Here is an 18,083-nt window from a genome sequence, read left to right on the forward strand (position 1 = left end):
ATCTCTAAGAAGCAAATTTCAAGATAAGGCCTTCAAATGCAGATTTGTGGGGTATGCAGAAGACTACAAGGGCTATAGATGCTATGATCCCATTACCAAACGTGTTAAAATCTCCAGAAATGTTATTTTTGATGAACAGGATTTCGAAGGTGAGTTTTCATCTCAGCAAAGTCAGCCTTGCAATATAGAAGTCTACGATCCCTAGATGAGTGCAGACTTATTTGCCAGTGAAAGAGAGTTTAGCCAATCTTCTTGTGACAGAACTGAGATAAGAGAGGAAAATCATCAAGAACATCTCATATCAGAAGAAGTGGCACCTGCTGCATCTGAAGGTTTAAAAAAAAATTCAGGCCAAGTATATACTAGGAGAGATAAGAATCCTTCTTCCGACAATGTAGAAGAGAGCATGAACCAACCCACTACAAGAAGGTCTGCAAGGAATCGCCATCCAATCCAGAGATGGGTTAGCTATGACAACTTTTCTCTGGATTTTCAGTTATTCATGTCACAGGTTGAGAAGCAAGACGAACCTATTGCATTTCATCAAGCCATTAAGTCATGTAAGTGGATTGAAGAAATGAAAGCCCTACATAAGTGTCAAACTTGGGTGATTGTTCCTAGACCTAAAGGCAAAAATGTTGTAGGATCAAAGTGGGTTTACAAAATTAAATACAAGCCGAATGGAAATATAGAATGTCATAAAGCAAGGCCCGTTGCTCGAGGCTTTACTCAAGAGTATGGACAAGACTATGATGAGACTTTTAGTCCTATTGTTGAGATGGGAACTATTTGTATCATCCTTTCCCTAGCAGTTGAACATAGATGGGCGTTGAGTCAGTTAGATGTAAAGATTGTATTTTTGCATGGAGATTTGAAGGAAGAGGTATATATGGAGCAACCTCCCGTCTATGCTGAAGAAGATCCACAATCATATGTGTGCAGGCTGAAAAGAGCCCTCTATGGGTTAAAGCAAGCATCTAGATCTTGGTTTGAAAGTTTCTCATTCAAAATACAAAATCATGGTTTTCGTAGGTGTTTTCTTGACCATTCCTTGTTCATTTACAAAAATGAAGATGTGACTACTTTGTTGCTCATATATGTTGATGATATAGTCATCACTGGAAATTCTGACAATCACATACATGTGGTGAAAGGTTTGCTAATGCAAGATTTTAAGATGAAAGATCTAGGGGAATTAAGATATTTTCTTGGTGTTGAAGTGGATAAGAAGGGCGATGTTTTGACTCTTATACAACACAAGTACACCCTTAACTTATTGAGTAAAGCTGGGGTGATGGATTGCAAACCCTTGACTACTCCCAGTGCTATAAACCAAAGTTTAAGTTCGCAAGATGGAGAAATATACCATGACCCCACTAGATATCGAAGCATTGTTGGAATGTTACAATATCTAACATTCACCAGACTAGACATTGTATATGTTGTGAATCAAGTATCTCAGTTCATGCATGAGCCGAGAACCGGACATGTTGAAGCTGTGAAGAGAATCTTGAGGTACTTGAAGGGAACCATTGGAGAAGGACTTGCTTATCAAAGGAGTTGGTCAAGCAAGAAGAGTCATAAAATACTTACTTATACTGATGCAGACTGGGCAGGTGATCCAGATGAAAGAAGGTCCATTTCTGGTTATTGCATCTTCATAGGAAATAACCTAGTATCATGGAGTAGTAAGAAGAAACAAAAGACTCTTGCCAGATCTAGCACAAAAGCAGAGTATCGGTCCATGGCAGCTGGAACAGCAGAACCAACTTGGGTGAGGCACTTACTACATGATCTAGGAGAAGTTATCACAGGCTCATTATTGTTATGTGACAACCAGAGTGCCATTAATATCTCTTTTAATCCGATTCACCACAGCCGCACGAAGCACATTGAGATTGATCAGCATTTCATCCGACAAAAGGTGGAGGAAAAAGAAATCATGCCTCAGCACGTTAGGACTGAAAATCAAGTAGTTGACTTGTTTACAAAAGGTCTAACAAAACACCATTATTGGTTCTTAAAGAACAAGTTGTCCATGATTCAAGATCATGCACAACTTGAGGGAGGGCGAAAACACGTGATTTATTCTTGTATTGGATTGGGTCTGAAATAGATCCAAATCTATGTTATCGTGTAAACTTATGTACTGCGTAGGTGTAGGGTATACTTTGTAATTTAGTCCTTTTACCAAAGGGTCTTTATGTCTTTTGTAACATAAAGTAATATAAAATCATTAGGGCACGCCAAACAAGAGGTGTGGCTGCCGTCAAGTTTTTGTTCCTCTTTCTCTCCTTTCTCATATTCTCTTGCTGGATAAATCTATGGTGCCACATCGATTTTTGACAGGGATAAGTAATCATCATGTTTGTATGTGTGTGTATTTTGTTAAAATATATTGTGTATATTTGATATACGTATATTTATACAATATACATAATATCAAGGGCATTTTGGTCTTTTCCTGTCCTGTAATAAATACAGTCTAATAGGGACTGTATTGTCCTTTTATTTTACTTATTTTTTCTGTTTTTGTCTTTTAGTCATAGAAGATTGTTGGGAGGCAATCCAACGTTTCGTTGGACTGCCTCCCTCTAGTGTATGTGGCTCTATAAATAGAACCACACTCTCTTGTAAACATATGCTTTTCCAAGCATATTTGTTGAAGTTATAAATTTATTATTTTTACATTGTGGTGTTGTGAAGTCTGTGTTTTGTATATCTCCTTTGTGAGATTGTAATCAGTCCATTAGAGACCATATTGTGATTGGTGCACTTGTGTAGCCCTTGGTTGGCATTGTGATTGTGCACATCTTGTTTCATTTCATATGTGCCTGTACATAGACTGGTAGCACAAGAGAAGTCAGAGTTTTAATATTGGGTTCTATGCAAATTGAGGCTTTTAAGGGAAATCGCTAGAATTTATACAGTGTCTGAACCGAAGACAAGCTCATTGTGTATTTTGCAACAAATGGATGTCACAAAGTACATTTTATAAGATATCATTAGCAAGTGCATGTATGCATTAAGCCATTAATATAAAGGAATAATAACACATATAATCAGAATCAGCATATCTGGCAAAATTAACATACCATTAGCATAAAACCAATCCTGTCCACAGGCATGATGGGCCAGTCTTCCAGACGAGGAATATGTGTGATTCCAAACACATACCTGCAGTGGAAACAATCAATGTATTTTTAGAGTTTCATGGTTCATAACAGAGCCCTAAATGGATGAGACTTAGGCCAGCTAAGGGTCAACTAGCAACCTACCAGTGGATTAGGACCCAGATCAAGAATGGATGGATCATTTGTCCAACATCCAAATGCAAAGCATGTAGTTTGAAATTTAATGTGAAGAATGCTTGAGAAAGCATTAAAAATTAGGTATGACGGTTCTTTTTATGACACCTCTTGTAAATGTCAAGCTCCCTCCTGCTATATGTATAGCAGGAGGAACAGATTTGGTCAGAGTCTGCACAATCTGAATCTAACCTGTTGTCCTTTTCTCAAAGGGAAGAGCCAAGGTTGCTCAGGAAACAACCACCAGAAAGCAAACCATGAGAAATCAATAGAAAACAATGAAATTACAACTGAAACAAATAAAAAACAATAACAGTTAATGCTCAAGGGGCCACTAATCTAGGTTCTGATCCAGCTCAACCTTCCATTTTTCTTTGGCAAAGAGCCCAAGTGTAAACTGAATATGAAGACAGATGAACAACATATCACTAGATACATGACAACAATCCTGCAATTTCTTTCAAGCCAGATAAACTATCATGGTCAAATTTGGTGGCATCTCCATATGGTGAGACATTTCTCCCTTTGACACTTATCCAAGAAACAAAGATAACTTGCCAATTTGACACAATTCCACCCATCAGACATAGTGAAAATATCGTGATATTATTGGTATTTCAAGGTAAACCAAAATTATTGGCAAAATATCACAAAATTTTCAAAATATTGCCAAAACACATTATTGTGATATTATCATGAAATTTTTTTAAGATTTTTTAAAGACTTAACTTTATATATTTTAAGCCTATGTTTTCTTTTTTTCTTTTGTTCTGTATTTTAAGAACTTTTCTACGTGTTTCTTTATATTTTAGCAAGAAAATTTAATACAAAACCTTTATTTTCTATACTATTCTTTAATTTTCAAAATTCCAAGATTTTCCCGAGATTTTTCCAAGGAAAACCACTTTGTGAAAAAAAAAATCGGAGAAAACCTGTGACTATGCCATCAGACTATTCAAATCTTCCCACTGCCAACATTAATAAATTTCTAAAGAAAAGGCTATGAAACTTTATTGAAAAGAGCATAAATTAAATAATAAAGAAAATGAAGAACTAGTTGAAATGAAATAGGGATCTTCGAAACACGAGCTTAGATTCTCAAGGGTAAGTGTCAAGAATGACACTAAAGCATAACCCTTAAAAAGGGTATAACTGGAAATAAAATAAAAATAAAAAGGTATTCTTTATTGATATAAAAAACCAATTGCTTAAGAAGCATTGGAATTAAAATACAAGAGGGGCTGCCCCCCTTTATACACACAGCTGAAAGAGGACTAAATAGAGCTGCTGGACACAACAGCTCTAAATAGAGTCCAACAGCTCTATTGCTAGTCAAGTCTGGACAGGACTTGACTAGCAACTGTCATTCTAGTTCAAACTGAAGTAGATGACATAAAGACAAAATAAAAATAAAGAAAAAAAGTTACAAAAAAAGAAAGAAATAAAAAATATATTTATATATATATAATAATATAATATTATTATTATATATATATATGTACAGTTTTACATTTTAACACTCCCCCTCAAACTTACGGTACAATGAGCGAAAGTTTATCTAAGAGAAAGTAAAATCGGGAAGCAGCGAGAGGCTTTGTAAAGAAGTCTGCTAACTGATATTCTGAAGTGACATATGGTAGATCAATTATCCCATGTAGATATTCCTCTCTGACGTAGTTGACAATCCATTTCGATGTGTTTGGTGCGTTCGTGGAATGTTCTGTTACTAGCAATGTAAATCGCACTTTTGTTGTCCCAGCACATTTGTGAAGTCTTTGTTGCTTCAGCTCCCATGTCAACAAGCAGTCGTCGAAGCCAAACTACTTTCATGGTCGTGGTTGTCATGGCTCTGTATTCAGCTTTGGTGGATGAGAGAGATACCTTCTGCTGCTTTTTACACCTCTACGAGATCAATGATTCCCCTAAAAAAACACAAAAACCAGTGGTTGAGTGTCTGTTATTGGGATCATATCCTCAATCAGCATCAGTATATGCAATTAAATCAAGAGAAGAGGAGGAAGATAAGAAAAGTCCTCGTGAAAGAGAGGACTGGATGTATCTGTTAAAATAAATGTACTATTATATATATATATATATATATCATAATACCCGATAAGGGTATTATGGTCTTTTCACAAGTATTTGATAGGGGTACTTGTTTTTCTTCTCTTTTTATTTTCTTTATTTTTTTTCCTTTTTTCATTTTTTAAAACTTTCTTTTTGATCCACTTAGGGGTCCCACCATGGAGTCGTTGGGGGCTCCCAACAACTCTATTGGGAGCCCCCAAGTGCCTCCTTGGTGTACAAATAGGGGTGCATACTTTGGTGCCTCTATATAAGAATAAGGGCGATATACAAGATTGCACAAACTATCGTGGTATAAAACTCATGAGTCATACTATGAAACTTTTGGAGAGGGTGATTGAGTCTAGGTTGAGGAAGATTGTCATGATATCGGAGAATCAATTTGGTTTTATGCCTGGAAGATCAACTATGGAAGCTATACATCTTCTTAGACAACTTATTGAGAGAAATAGAGAGAGGAACAAAGATTTGCATATGGTTTTCATTGATTTGGAGAAGGCATACGATAGAGTACCCAAGGACGTTCTCTGGTGGACAATGATGAAGAAAGGTGTTTCTCTCAAGTACATTAGTATAATTAAAGATATGTATGAAGGAGTAGTAACCAATGTCCGCACTTGTGGAGGGGTGACAACCAATTTTCCTATAACGGTTGGGTTACATCAAGGATCTGCTTTAAGCCCTTTCCTATTTGCTATAGTGATGGATGAGCTTACGAGATCAATTCAAGAAAATGTGCCATGGTGTATGTTGTTTGCTGATGATATTGTTTTGATTGATGAGTCTAGAGCTGGGGTTAATGCTAAGTTAGAATTATGGAGACAGACATTGGAAGCAAGAGGTTTTAAGTTGAGTAAGAGCAAGACAGAATATATGGAATGTCGGTTTAGTAAGCAACGAACTAGTGATGGGAGTGCACTGAAGCTTGGTGAGCAAGAAATACCGATGCATGATTGTTTCAAATATTTGGGATCTATCATTCAAAAGTATGGAGAAATTGATGGAGATGTAAATCATAGGATAAATGTTGGGTGGATGAAATGGAAAAGTGCAACTGGAGTGTTATGCGATCGTAGAATGCCATTGCGGTTGAAGGGAAAGTTTTATAGGACGACTATAAGGCTTGCTTTACTATATGGTACAGAATGTTGGGCTGCCAAGAGACATCATATTCAAAAAATGAGTGTAGCTGAGATGCGTATGCTGAGATGGATGTGTGGAAATACAATAAAAGATAAGATTCGGAACGAGGAGATACGAAAGAAAGTAGGTGTTGCACCCATTGAAAATAAGATGAGAGAGAATCGTTTACGGTGGTTTGGACATATTCGGCGAAGGCCTAATGATGCTCCAGTTAGAAGGAAGGAGAAATGGGAAAATATATTAGTTAAAAGAGGTCGGGGTAGGCCTAGGAAGACATGGATGGAGGTGATAGGAAAGGATATGAATGCTTTGAACCTCACCGAGGACATGGCATTGGATAGAAATGATTGGAGGAGAAGGATTCATGTGGGAGACCCAGAATGATTTTCGTTTTTGGTTCATATCGCCGACCCCAATTGTTTTGGGATGAAGGCGCAGTTGTTGTTGTTGTTGTTGTTGTTGTTGTATTGTTATGAGCCGGTACATATCAAACCCGTTTGCCCAAAGTTAAATGGGACTTTCAAGCCAAAGGTGGCTTCCGTTGAGGAACCCTCCACCAAAGAAGATGAAGGCAAAAACAGGGATCTCAAGGACACTCTTGGTCAAATTTCCATGGCTCTCCAACAAATTCTAAAGGCGACTTCTTCCACCTCCGGTGCCGCCATTGCCTCATCATCTCCTCCCGGTATGTATTCTTGGATTTTAGATTCTGAAGCTTATTTTCACATGACTCCCCATGAAAATGCATTAAACAACGTGAGCACCAATTCAAAAATATCTTGTGTCTTTATGGCTGATGGAACTTTTCTCAAAATAAATGGTATTGGAACTCTTAATCCTAAAAATATTCAAAATTTCTTTGTTCCAAAAGTAAGAATAGTTCCTAAACTAAATCTTAACCTTTTTTCCGTTTCCCAAATTGCCGACCATGGATGTGAAATATCTTTCTCATCTCAAGGGTGCTTTGTGCAGGATCTCCGGCCCGGGAAGCGGACTGGGCAAGGCCATAGAAAGAGTGATCTTTATTTTATGGATCACTTAACGCTCCCTAATACCTCTTTTTCTACTTATGTCCAAGATAAAAATATTGAAACTTGGCATAAAAGACTTGAACATCCAAGTTATTCTAAAATGTATCTTTTTCCTTTTGGAAACAAGTTTTGTAAAGAAAAAAATATTAATTGCAAAAATTGCATTTTTGGAAAAATGAAGTCTATTCATTTTCCTATAAGAACCTTTGTGTCAACAAGACCTTTTGAATTGGTGCATTCCGATGTATGAGGACCATCTCCAGTTCTATCTAAAGGTGGTTATTCATATTATGTTACTTTTATTGATGATTATACTAGATATGTATGGATTTATTTTCTTAACCTTAGATCGGAAGTTGTTAACTTTTTCAAAGAATTTTATGCAAAAATTCGAAACCAATTTCAAAGCCGCATATCCATTCTTAGATCCGATTCGGGTGGAGAATACTTATCAAATGAGTTTCAATTATATTTAAAACATGGCATTTGTCATCAAAGATCATGCCCAAGAACTCCTCAACAAAACGGTCTAGCTGAAAGAAAGCATAGACATATTTTAGAAACCACTAGATCATTACTTATTTCTAAAAATATTCCTAAAAAATTTTGAGTCGAAGCCGTGTTAACCTCCACCTATTTAATCAATAGAATGCCATCTTCAAAATTAAATAATCTCTCCTTATGAAAAGCTTTTTAACCTAACACCCGATTACAATCGTCTTCGTATTTTTGGATGTAAATGTTTTGTGCTTTTACATAAAAGAGATAAGTTGTCACCAAAAGCAATTGAATGTGTATTTTTAGGATATGGTGAAAATAAAAAAGGCTATAGATGCTTTGACTATAAAAACAATAAGTTATTTGTCTCCAAAGATGTGACTTTTTTAGAAGATAAAAATGGTTTTGAAACATTAGATAAACCAAATGAAATCGAATATATGTTTCTCAATGATCTTTTAGAAGATCCAAATGATAACTCTTTAAGTCATCCGGAAATCCTAGAAAATACTCATAATGATGATTCTCATAATATTGAGGTATCACCAACTAATGGTGACAATCTCCAAGTTTACACCCGGCGTGAGCAAGAGCAACCTACTAGTGCTTTAGAAAAATTCTTGCGGCTTTACGAACCTCCAGAAGAAATCTCCCTTAGGTGATCCTCTAGGTAATCAATTCCACCTAATAGGTTTGTCTCATATGAATCTCTCTCACCTAACTATAGAGCTTGTCTAATAGCCTTGCATTCATACCATAAACCTTCTCATTATAATCAAGCAAAAAATACACCTCATTGGGTTGAAGCAATGAGAGTTGAACTAGATGTTTTAAATAAGGCTAAAACTTGGAAAATAGTTCAATTTCCTCCAAATAAAAAAGCTATTGGATGTTGGTGGGTTTACAAAGTCAAGACAAAAAGTGATGGTTCTCTAGAACGATATAAAGCAAGATTAGTTGTTAATGGATACTCACAAGAATATGGCATTGATTATGAGGAGACTTGCCCCCGTGGCTCGCATGACAAGTGTTAGAACTCTAATTGTTGTAGCATCATCAAAGAAATGGCCTATATTTCAACTAGATGTTAAAAATGTCTTTCTTAATAGTCAATTAAATAAGTATATATGAATCCTCCATCGAGAATTAATCTTAATCAATGTCAAACTCTTCGATTATTAAAAGCTTTATATGGCCTTAAACAAGCCCCTAAGGCTTGGTATGATAGATTTAGTGTTATCATGATATAAATGGAATTTCGTTCATGTTATACTGACACTGCTCTCTTTGTTAAAAGTGCAGGTAATAGTATTATCATCCTTCTGCTTTATGTTGATGATATGATCATCACAGGCAATGATGACAGTAGTATTCTTACTGTTAAAAATATGTTAAAACATAACTTTGATATGTCTGATTTGGGTTTTCTCAGGTATTTTCTTGGTATTGAAGTAGTGTATTCTCCCCGAGGGTATATTTTGTCACAGATGAAGCTCGCTGCAGATATATGTTCCAAATCTGGAATTTCAGATGGCAAAAAAGTAGAGACGCCCGAGGTTATCAATGCTAAATTACGGTTGGAGGATGGAGTTCTGCTGGATGATCCTACTCCTTACCGGCAACTCATTGGATCTCTCACCTATCTGACTATCACCAGGCCTGATATTGCTCATGATGTGCATTTTGCAAGCCAATTCAGCATGCCCCTACAACTGTGCATATGAGTGATGTGCTTCGGATCATTTGCTACATAAAAAATACTTTAACTAAAGGGTTATTTATATCCTCACTCTCTTCATTAAATTTACTTGCTTATACTGATGTTGATTGGGGAGGTAACCCAAATGATCGAGAATCTCAACTACTGGCTTTTGTGACTTTTTAGGAGATTCGTTGATCGCCTGGAGATGCAAGAAACAGCAGAAAGTCTCATTATCTTCCACTGAGGCTGAGTATCGAGCTATGGCAACTACTACAATAGAACTTGGGTGGCTTCAAAGTCTTCTTCAAGATATGGGAGTTGAAATTTCAGGTGCTTCGAAGCTCTGCTGCGACAACAAAAGTGTCATCTATATTGCCAATAACCACACCTTCCATGAGCGGACTAAACATATAGAAATGAAGTGTCACTATATTCGTGATGAGTATCTCAGCAGGACAGTTACACTGCCATATGTCACATCCGAATACCAGCTCGCAGATTTTTTTACTAAAGCACTTCCTGCTACTCGCTTCTTGTTTCTTCTTGGCAAACTTTCGGTCATCTCCATGTAAAGTTTGAGGGGGGTGTTAAAATAAATGTACTATTATATATATAATACCTAATAGGGGTATTATGGTCTTTTCACAAGTACCCGATAGGGGTACTTGTTTTTCTTCTCTTATTTTTTTATTCTTTTTCCTTTTTCATTTTTTAAAACTTTCTTTTTGAGCCACTTAGGAGCCCCACCATAGAGTAGTTGGGGGCTCCCAACGACTCTATTGGGAGCCCTCAAGTGCCTCATTGGTATATAAATAGGGTTGCATCCCTTTGTAATTCCTCATGCTTTTGCAAGCTCCTCTTTTATAATAAAGAGTACATTTTATAGTTGTAGCCTTCTTTAAAGGCCTTTTGCATTGTTTCCTTGTGGAATCTTATTCTCTTATGCTTGTGTATTAGTTTGGTGTTGGACATTATGAATGCATTTGCATTCTTAAATTCTTCCGCATACTCCATTACAGTATCTAATAATACGCATGACTGCTCCCATATGAACAGAAGTAGGAGCATGTTGAAATTGACTTGTTGTGTGAACAACATGTGCTATATCTGGTCTGGTAATGGATAGATAGGAAAGTGCCCCGACAAACTGTCTCTAAGGAGTAGGGTCTGCAAGAAGTTCTCCAACATTAATCTTCATTTTAACATTAACAACTTCTGGAGTGTCGACTTTCTTATCATCAGTAATATCAGACCTGGAAACAATATCAAAAGCAAATTTAGTCTGAGATAATAAATATTCTTTAGGAGAATAAGCAACTTCAATGCCTAAAAAATATCTCAACAAGCCTAAATCAGTCATTTCAAAATGAGATTTAAGAAGTGTTTTGATCGTTTCAACTCTCTGTTTATCGCTTTCGATGATGATCATATCATACACATAGAGAAAAAGCACAATGATCCCTGCATCAGAATTCTTAATAAACAAAGAGTATCAATCATAACACGACTAAACCTATCATACCAAGCTTCTGGTGCTTGTTTAAGTCCATAAAGAGTTTTTTCTAAGCGAAGGACTTTACCCTTAGGAATACTTAGACCAGGAGGGGTTCCATGTATACTTCTTTAACTAACTTTCTATTTAAAAAGGCATTTTTGAAATCCATTTGAAAAATATACCATTTTTTGATAGAAGCTAAGGCAATTAATGTTCAGACAGTTGTCATACGAGCCACCGGAGCAAAGGTTTCTTCATAATCAATCTTATATTCTTGGGCATAACCTTTGGCTACTAATCGGGCTTTATATCTTTCAAGAGTACCATCACTCTTGGTTTTAATTTTATAAACCCATCGACATCCTATAGTTTTCTTTCTTGGAAGAAGATCTTGAATAGTCTATGTAGAAGCCTTTTCAAGTGCATTTAATTCAGCTTTCATGGCTTCTATCCATTTAATATCATTTTTTGCTTGAAAATATGTGGATGGTTCTTCATATGAGTGAATTAATGCAATAATTGCCCTATATATGGGTGAGAAGGACTTGTATGATACAAACTTTTCTGGAGGCCTCGAGACTCGGGATGATTGTCTAATTGGAATGTTAGAATATTTTTCAAGTGCACGTGGAGGATTAGACTCTTATCGCCTGGAATATTGAATACTAGTATCCCTATGAACTTCTTCATTTTCAACATTATGATTAAGATCAATAATTCTTTTATCATCATCAAAGTTACAGTCAAGGTCATATTCATCAGATATTGATGTTAGATCTAGCAAAAATGAGTACTCAGTGACGTCTTTTAATTTTCTAAAATCAAAGAAGCTCTCCTTTTCAAGAAAGGAAACATTTCTAGACACATATAGTCATAGTATTTTTGAAGTCAAAACATCTATAACCTTTCTGATTTTCAGCATATCATAAAAAGGCACAGGGAATCGCACAAGGAGAAAGTTTATCATTTTTGTCAGTAAATATGAAACATTTGCACCCAAATATTCTTAGTCTAGAGTAGTTTGAAAAAATGTTCATAAGTTTTTAAATGGGAGTGATATTTTGTAACGAAGAAGATGGCATCCTATTAATAAGATAGGTGGCAGTTAAGGCAGTTTTTGCCCAAAAGTCTTTTGGGACTTGATTTGCTATTAATAAAGTACTAGTGGTTTCTATAATATGGCGATGTTTTCGTTCCGCTAGTTCATTTTGTTGAGGTGTATAAGGATAAGATCTTTGATGTGTGATGCCATACAACTTAAGATAATTTTGAAAATCTGTAGATAAAAACTCTTCCCCTGAATCTGTGTGAAAAATAACAATATCACTTTGAAACTTATTTTTAACCATATTATGAAAAGTTTGAAAGTATGAAAATACTTCAGACTTATGTTTGAGAAAGTAAATCCACGAGTGTCGGGAGAAATCATCGACAAAAATAACATAGTAAACAAATCCTCCTTTAGAAATTACTGGTGCAGGACCCCAAACATCCGAGTGTATTAATTCAAGTGGTCTTGAAGAGAAAAAGGTTTTCTTCAGAAATGGTAATCTTTTCATTTTGCCAAGAATACAATCTTTACAATCAAATGATTCAGAGTTACAAAATTTTCCTAGATTTGGAAAATGTTGGATTTTGGCTATATGTGGGTGGCCAAGTCTCTTATGCCAAAGTTCTAACTCTATTTTCTGAATATTATAACAAAAAGCTTTTTTCGACATTTCCAAAAAATCCATGTAATAGAGTCCTCCTTCTCTATGGCCTTCCCCAATCAGCTTGCCTGACTGACGATCCTGTACTCAACAACCATGAGAAGAAAAAGAAATATTACACCCATAATCAAAAATTTGAGATACAGATAAAAGATTTAAATTTAATTTGAGAACATGTCTAATTTCTGGAATAGAAAATTTCTTTGTTTTATAATTTTTTTCAAAATTTTCTATTCCTTCTATTTCAAGAGAAGTCCCATCAGCAGTAAAGACCTTTGACACACTTGTTTTATTTTTAACACATTTGGATAGACTTTGATTATTTGGGGTCATATGAAAAAATACACTAGAGTCAAGGAGCCAAGAAATTTTACCTGGATCGGAAAAAGATGAGGTTGTTGCACCGGTTGAAGCTTCAGATGAGGAAGATGCACCTTTGATGAGAGGCTGAAGAATCTCCATTAGTCAGGCCAGGGAAACTGGTGCATCCTGATCTTTAGGCTCTGATACAGCAATTGCAGCTCTTTTTTCTCTCAGCTCCTTAAGTTTGGGACATTGTGGCCTATAGTGTAATAACCCGAAAAAAAATTGTTTGGATCCGGGCCGGATCCGGACCCGGATCCGACCCCGGTGATAAGTCGGTTGCGTGCTTTTAAAAGCACGCAGCGGCGAAGGGGGGAGGTTCTTGAAACCTCCTTCCCCCTCTCGTCTCTCAGTCACTGCGTTCTTCCCCCCGACCGCCTCTCTCCCTCGTGCTTATACAGTGAAGCGAGGAGGGGAGGGGTTTCGATACGAAACCCTCTCCCCCTCTGTCACTCTCCCGACCCTCTCTCGTTCGACCCTGCGTACCGGCAGCTTCTCCATCGGCGCTCCTCGTCCGGCATCGCATCTCGCCAGAATCCCAACGTCGAGGAGCCCCTTTCCCCCCACGCGTCGGCCACCACCTTCTTCCCTCTTCTGCGAAGGCATCGACAGCACCGCCATCGCCTTCCGCTCCGGTGACCCCCCAGGTATACTCCTCCTCCTTCGTTCATCTCTCTCTCCCTCACTTCTCTGTTGCGCAGGGAGGGGTTGAGCCACCTCCCTGCCTCCCTCAATCGCAAGGGAGGGGCAAAGCCCCCTCCTTGCTGCCTTAAAATCGCAGGGGCGGGGCAAAGCCCCCTCCCAGTGCCTCTGTTAGCAGGGGAGGGGTCGAGCCCCTCCCTATGTGTTGTTACGACAGAGGAGGGGGGGTCGAGCTCCCCTCCCTGCTCCCTGTGTCTCATTACGACAGGGGAGGGTCGAGCCCTCCCTGCTACCTTTGACGGCAGGGGAGGGTCGAGCCCTCCCTACTGCCTCTTTTGGTCAGGAGAGGGGTCGAGCCCCCTCCCTGCACCATCGTCTTCTTCTTCTCTCCTTTTCAGTCGGCGGGCTGGCAGGGGCGACGCCCCCTGTCGCCTGTGTCCGACTGGTTGGCAGGGGGTGATGCCCTCCTGCCGCCTGTTGTTGGTCGACTGACAGGGGTTTCCAGCCCCTGCCCCTCACTCTCTCTTTGGGACCTTTGGCCGGTAGGGGCTGTGGCCCCTACCTACCGTCTTTTGGCAGGACGACAGGGGCATCGCCCCTGTTGCCTGAAACTTTTGGATCGGCAGGGGATAAAGCCCCTGCCTGTCGTTTCTGATACGTCGACAGGGGCTGGAGCCCTGCCTGTCCTTTGTCGACAGGGGCGACGCCCCCTGTCGCCTGCATTTGTTCTTCAGCAGTAAGGGTCATTGGACCCTGCCTCGCATTTCTTCAAGGTTGGCGGGGACCGTTGCCCCCTGCACCTTGTTTGTTTTTCGGTAGGGGGTTTCGCCCCTCTGCTTTGATCTTGCTGCCTCTGTTGCTCTTCTGCATTCTGCAAGGAGTTGAGCTCCCTGCCTACCCTCGTATCGGGGTCTGGTACTGTTGCAGGTCTTACCGGACCCACTTCGCATTTGTATTTTGGCATGCTAACCTTTTTAGCATCACAGGTTGAACGGTGGATCCTGCTCGCCCTTCATGGCTTGAGCTCGTGCTTACCTACGCCGCTGGCATACGAGAACCGTCACCCCTCAAGGTAGGGGAAGATTGCACTGAAGACTTGGACAATTGAATTGAGTTCAATTAACTAAAAAGGACAATTAAATAAATATATATGTATATATATATCATATATATTTATACGAGTACGCATTTAACTCAAGGACACGGATTCGCGATCCTTGTCCTTTACTTTGCCGCTGCGCATCGCGTAAAGGTTCTGTGTTGCACTCCTGCTTAGTCTTTACTTTCTCGTCGTGCATCGTGCAAAGGTTCTGCGTTGCACTCTTGCTTACAGTCTTTACTTTGTCGTTGCGCTTTGCGCATAGGCTCTTGCTTTTGCATATGTGTTGGTATTGTCTTGCTATTGCAGATGACGTGCAGGTTATTGCTCTTTGCGTAAGACATAAAGGCATCCTCGTGGAGGATGCAAGGGGCATTTACCACTCTCTCTTGCGACGAGAGTTGAGTTAAGAGCTAGCGTTACATCCTCGTCTAAGGAGAGGGATACCTTGCAAGGATCCTGACTCTTCGAGTATGCAATCCTGCAGACGAGTTAAGCTTCGAGTGAACTACTTAGCAGGGGTTCTGTTGAGAAACCTGTATCCCGTCTATCAAGGCCGGTATCGAGTCATGCGAGGCATGTAGATACCCTGATAGCGGATGAGATTCTAGAAAATCGCATGTATAATGTTGGCACAAGGTACTGCTGTTTCAAAACATAAAGAATATCAAAGTATAGTTGATAAACATTACATCTTTGTGAAACACTCCTTTTGAGGCTTCTATTGAGAAGTTATATCCCCTTCATCCTAGAGTACTTATAGTCGCGCACGACACGTCTAGTACTGCGATGATCGGATGAAACGATCGTGCAACCTCGAACAGTGCTAAATGCACAATGATGTAATCACATAAATGGCCTCACATTCGCCTTCACAAGCAAGATGCTCGAGTGGTTTAAAGACCACAGCATAGGATAGGTCGTTAGTTAAGCAACCCCTAATGTACCCATTCGCTTCTGGTTTTTCTGTCAAGGGAGAAGACAAAGCGGTACAAAACTCCAATTGACAGGTTGTTAACAACCACCCTACGGGCAATGATCCGGCCTCACATTCGCCTTCACAAGCAAGATGCTCGAGTGGTTTAAAGACCACAGCATAGGATAGGTCGTTAGTTAAGCAACCCCTAATGTACCCATTCGCTTCTGGTTTTTCTGTCAAGGGAGAAGACAAAGCGGTACAAAACTCCAATTGACAGGTTGTTAACAACCACCCTACGGGCAATGATCCGGCCTCGCCAGTCATTGGAGTTAAGGGGAAAGGGGCTACAATAGTTAGCTCAACACTTCTGCAGAAGTTGGATGCATCTGTGGCACTGCCTCATTTGGGGAATCCTCTCTCGACTAAAGTCGTCCCTTTAGAGCGGGCTCAACTAGCTATTCGGGTTATTGAAAATACATAGAATAACAGACGCCCGAACTAGTCTCTATTGTTTCTACGTTTTGCCTGCGCGTACCCGCAGGCCAGTAATATCGAAACATAAAGTCTATTCACACTGGTCGATTGCTTGCTCGGTAGTTCAGTACGCTACTCGTCGAGTTGTACCCGCCTGTCGAGGCATTACTCTTGTTGTTAAACTGCTTACGCAATTCTTTACTAAGTATCATCTAGATTCTCATACTAGTTAAATGTTTATAATAATAGCATTATAACAGTTGCTACATATTACTATGTGACTTGCTTTACCTCTTGGTCGAACTGTTTGGTGCTTATTGTAGTGTAGCATGTCGGCTTGCATCTCTTATGATTGATGTGATTGCATACAGCTCATAATCTACGAACTGGTGGCAACTAGGATTGATGTGGCCGCTGCTTACATATTGTGAAATAACTGTTGTCGTATGATTGCTTATGAATAGCTTGTGATGCAATGGTTTATGCCTTACGATTAATTTAATTACTTGTTGATGGACTGAGTCATTTGATGGTAATTGTATGTTTTACGAGCATTGTTACGAGTGCTTGTCTTATTCGGTTGTTTTGTTTGGCTGTCAGATAGAGTTAGTTACTCTTCGCCAATAGAATCAACTGGATTGTCATATTTGTGTGTTCTCATATGTCGTTTACGCATGCTTTGAGGTCCTATTTGAGGATTGCAATATTCCTTGTGGCAATAATACAATGCGTAGGATTATATGCTTCTGCGTGAAGTGATACGATGTATATTGCTGATATATATGCTTGTGCTCATATTGTGGCTACTGACCCCAAGAGCGATCAATTATTTGGAGCAGTCGACTGTATTGATGCATGTATCACCGAGTAGGGTGTCTGCTGAGGACCGGATCTTCAAAGGATTATCTACGAGGGTGTGTATGGTCCAAGACCAGGTATACCATCTAGGGCGGTAATTCTTTGTGAGGTTGTACATTTCCCAGATCGGGTAATCCGGCTAGAGCGGTAGAATCTCTGTGAAGATGTACATTGTCCACGAACGGGTAGCCGCAAAGACGGTGAACTCCTATGAGGAAGTGTATGGTCCAAGACCAGGTATACCCTCTAGGGCGGTAATTCCTTATCAGGTCGTATATCTCCTAGACCGAGCGATCCGACGTGGATCTTGTGTTTTTGCTTACCATAAAAAGTTATGGTGAGTTATGGTGATCTTCTGAGATTGTTTGGGATAGACACTTATGAATCTATAGTTTTGGCTTTCTGCTTTAGCATGATTACATGTTGATCCCTGATGTGAGAATCAGATCTTTAGCGATTTTAAATCATGATCATATTTTGGACCTTCTACGGAAGGGTGGGCTTTTTTGAGAAAGTATGACGCCTTAGTGAGTCATAACCGGTGACAGTTGGCCGCGTAAGGCCTTGAGAAATGGGAATAGTTTAAGGTGGTTCAGGACAAGCGTTTGTTAGTAGTGAGGGCGACAAACGATGACCTGATAATGATTAGATGCAGAAACCTCGTTCTAAGAACGAGAACAAGCTTGTTGTGTGGTAGTTCACAGCTTACGATCAAATAGATCGTATGATGCGTTTGTCAGTTGCACTGCTTCTT

General features: G+C 39.1%; 1 protein-coding gene across 1 annotated transcript in view; it reads right to left on the reverse strand.

Moving 5' to 3' along the window:
* LOC149829749 (Copper amine oxidase family protein) overlaps positions 1-18,083 on the reverse strand; it is a 55,952-nt gene that overhangs the window by 5,028 nt on the left and 32,841 nt on the right. The window contains exon 10 of the mRNA XM_090015618.1: positions 3,096-3,177. Coding sequence (XP_089871744.1) covers positions 3,096-3,177 — 82 coding nt within the window. The remainder of the gene's footprint in view (positions 1-3,095; positions 3,178-18,083) is intronic.

This window comes from Nuphar pumila, chromosome 8 (assembly GCF_984573655.1).
Source record: "Nuphar pumila chromosome 8, dmNupPumi1.hap1.1, whole genome shotgun sequence".
NCBI lineage: Eukaryota > Viridiplantae > Streptophyta > Magnoliopsida > Nymphaeales > Nymphaeaceae > Nuphar > Nuphar pumila.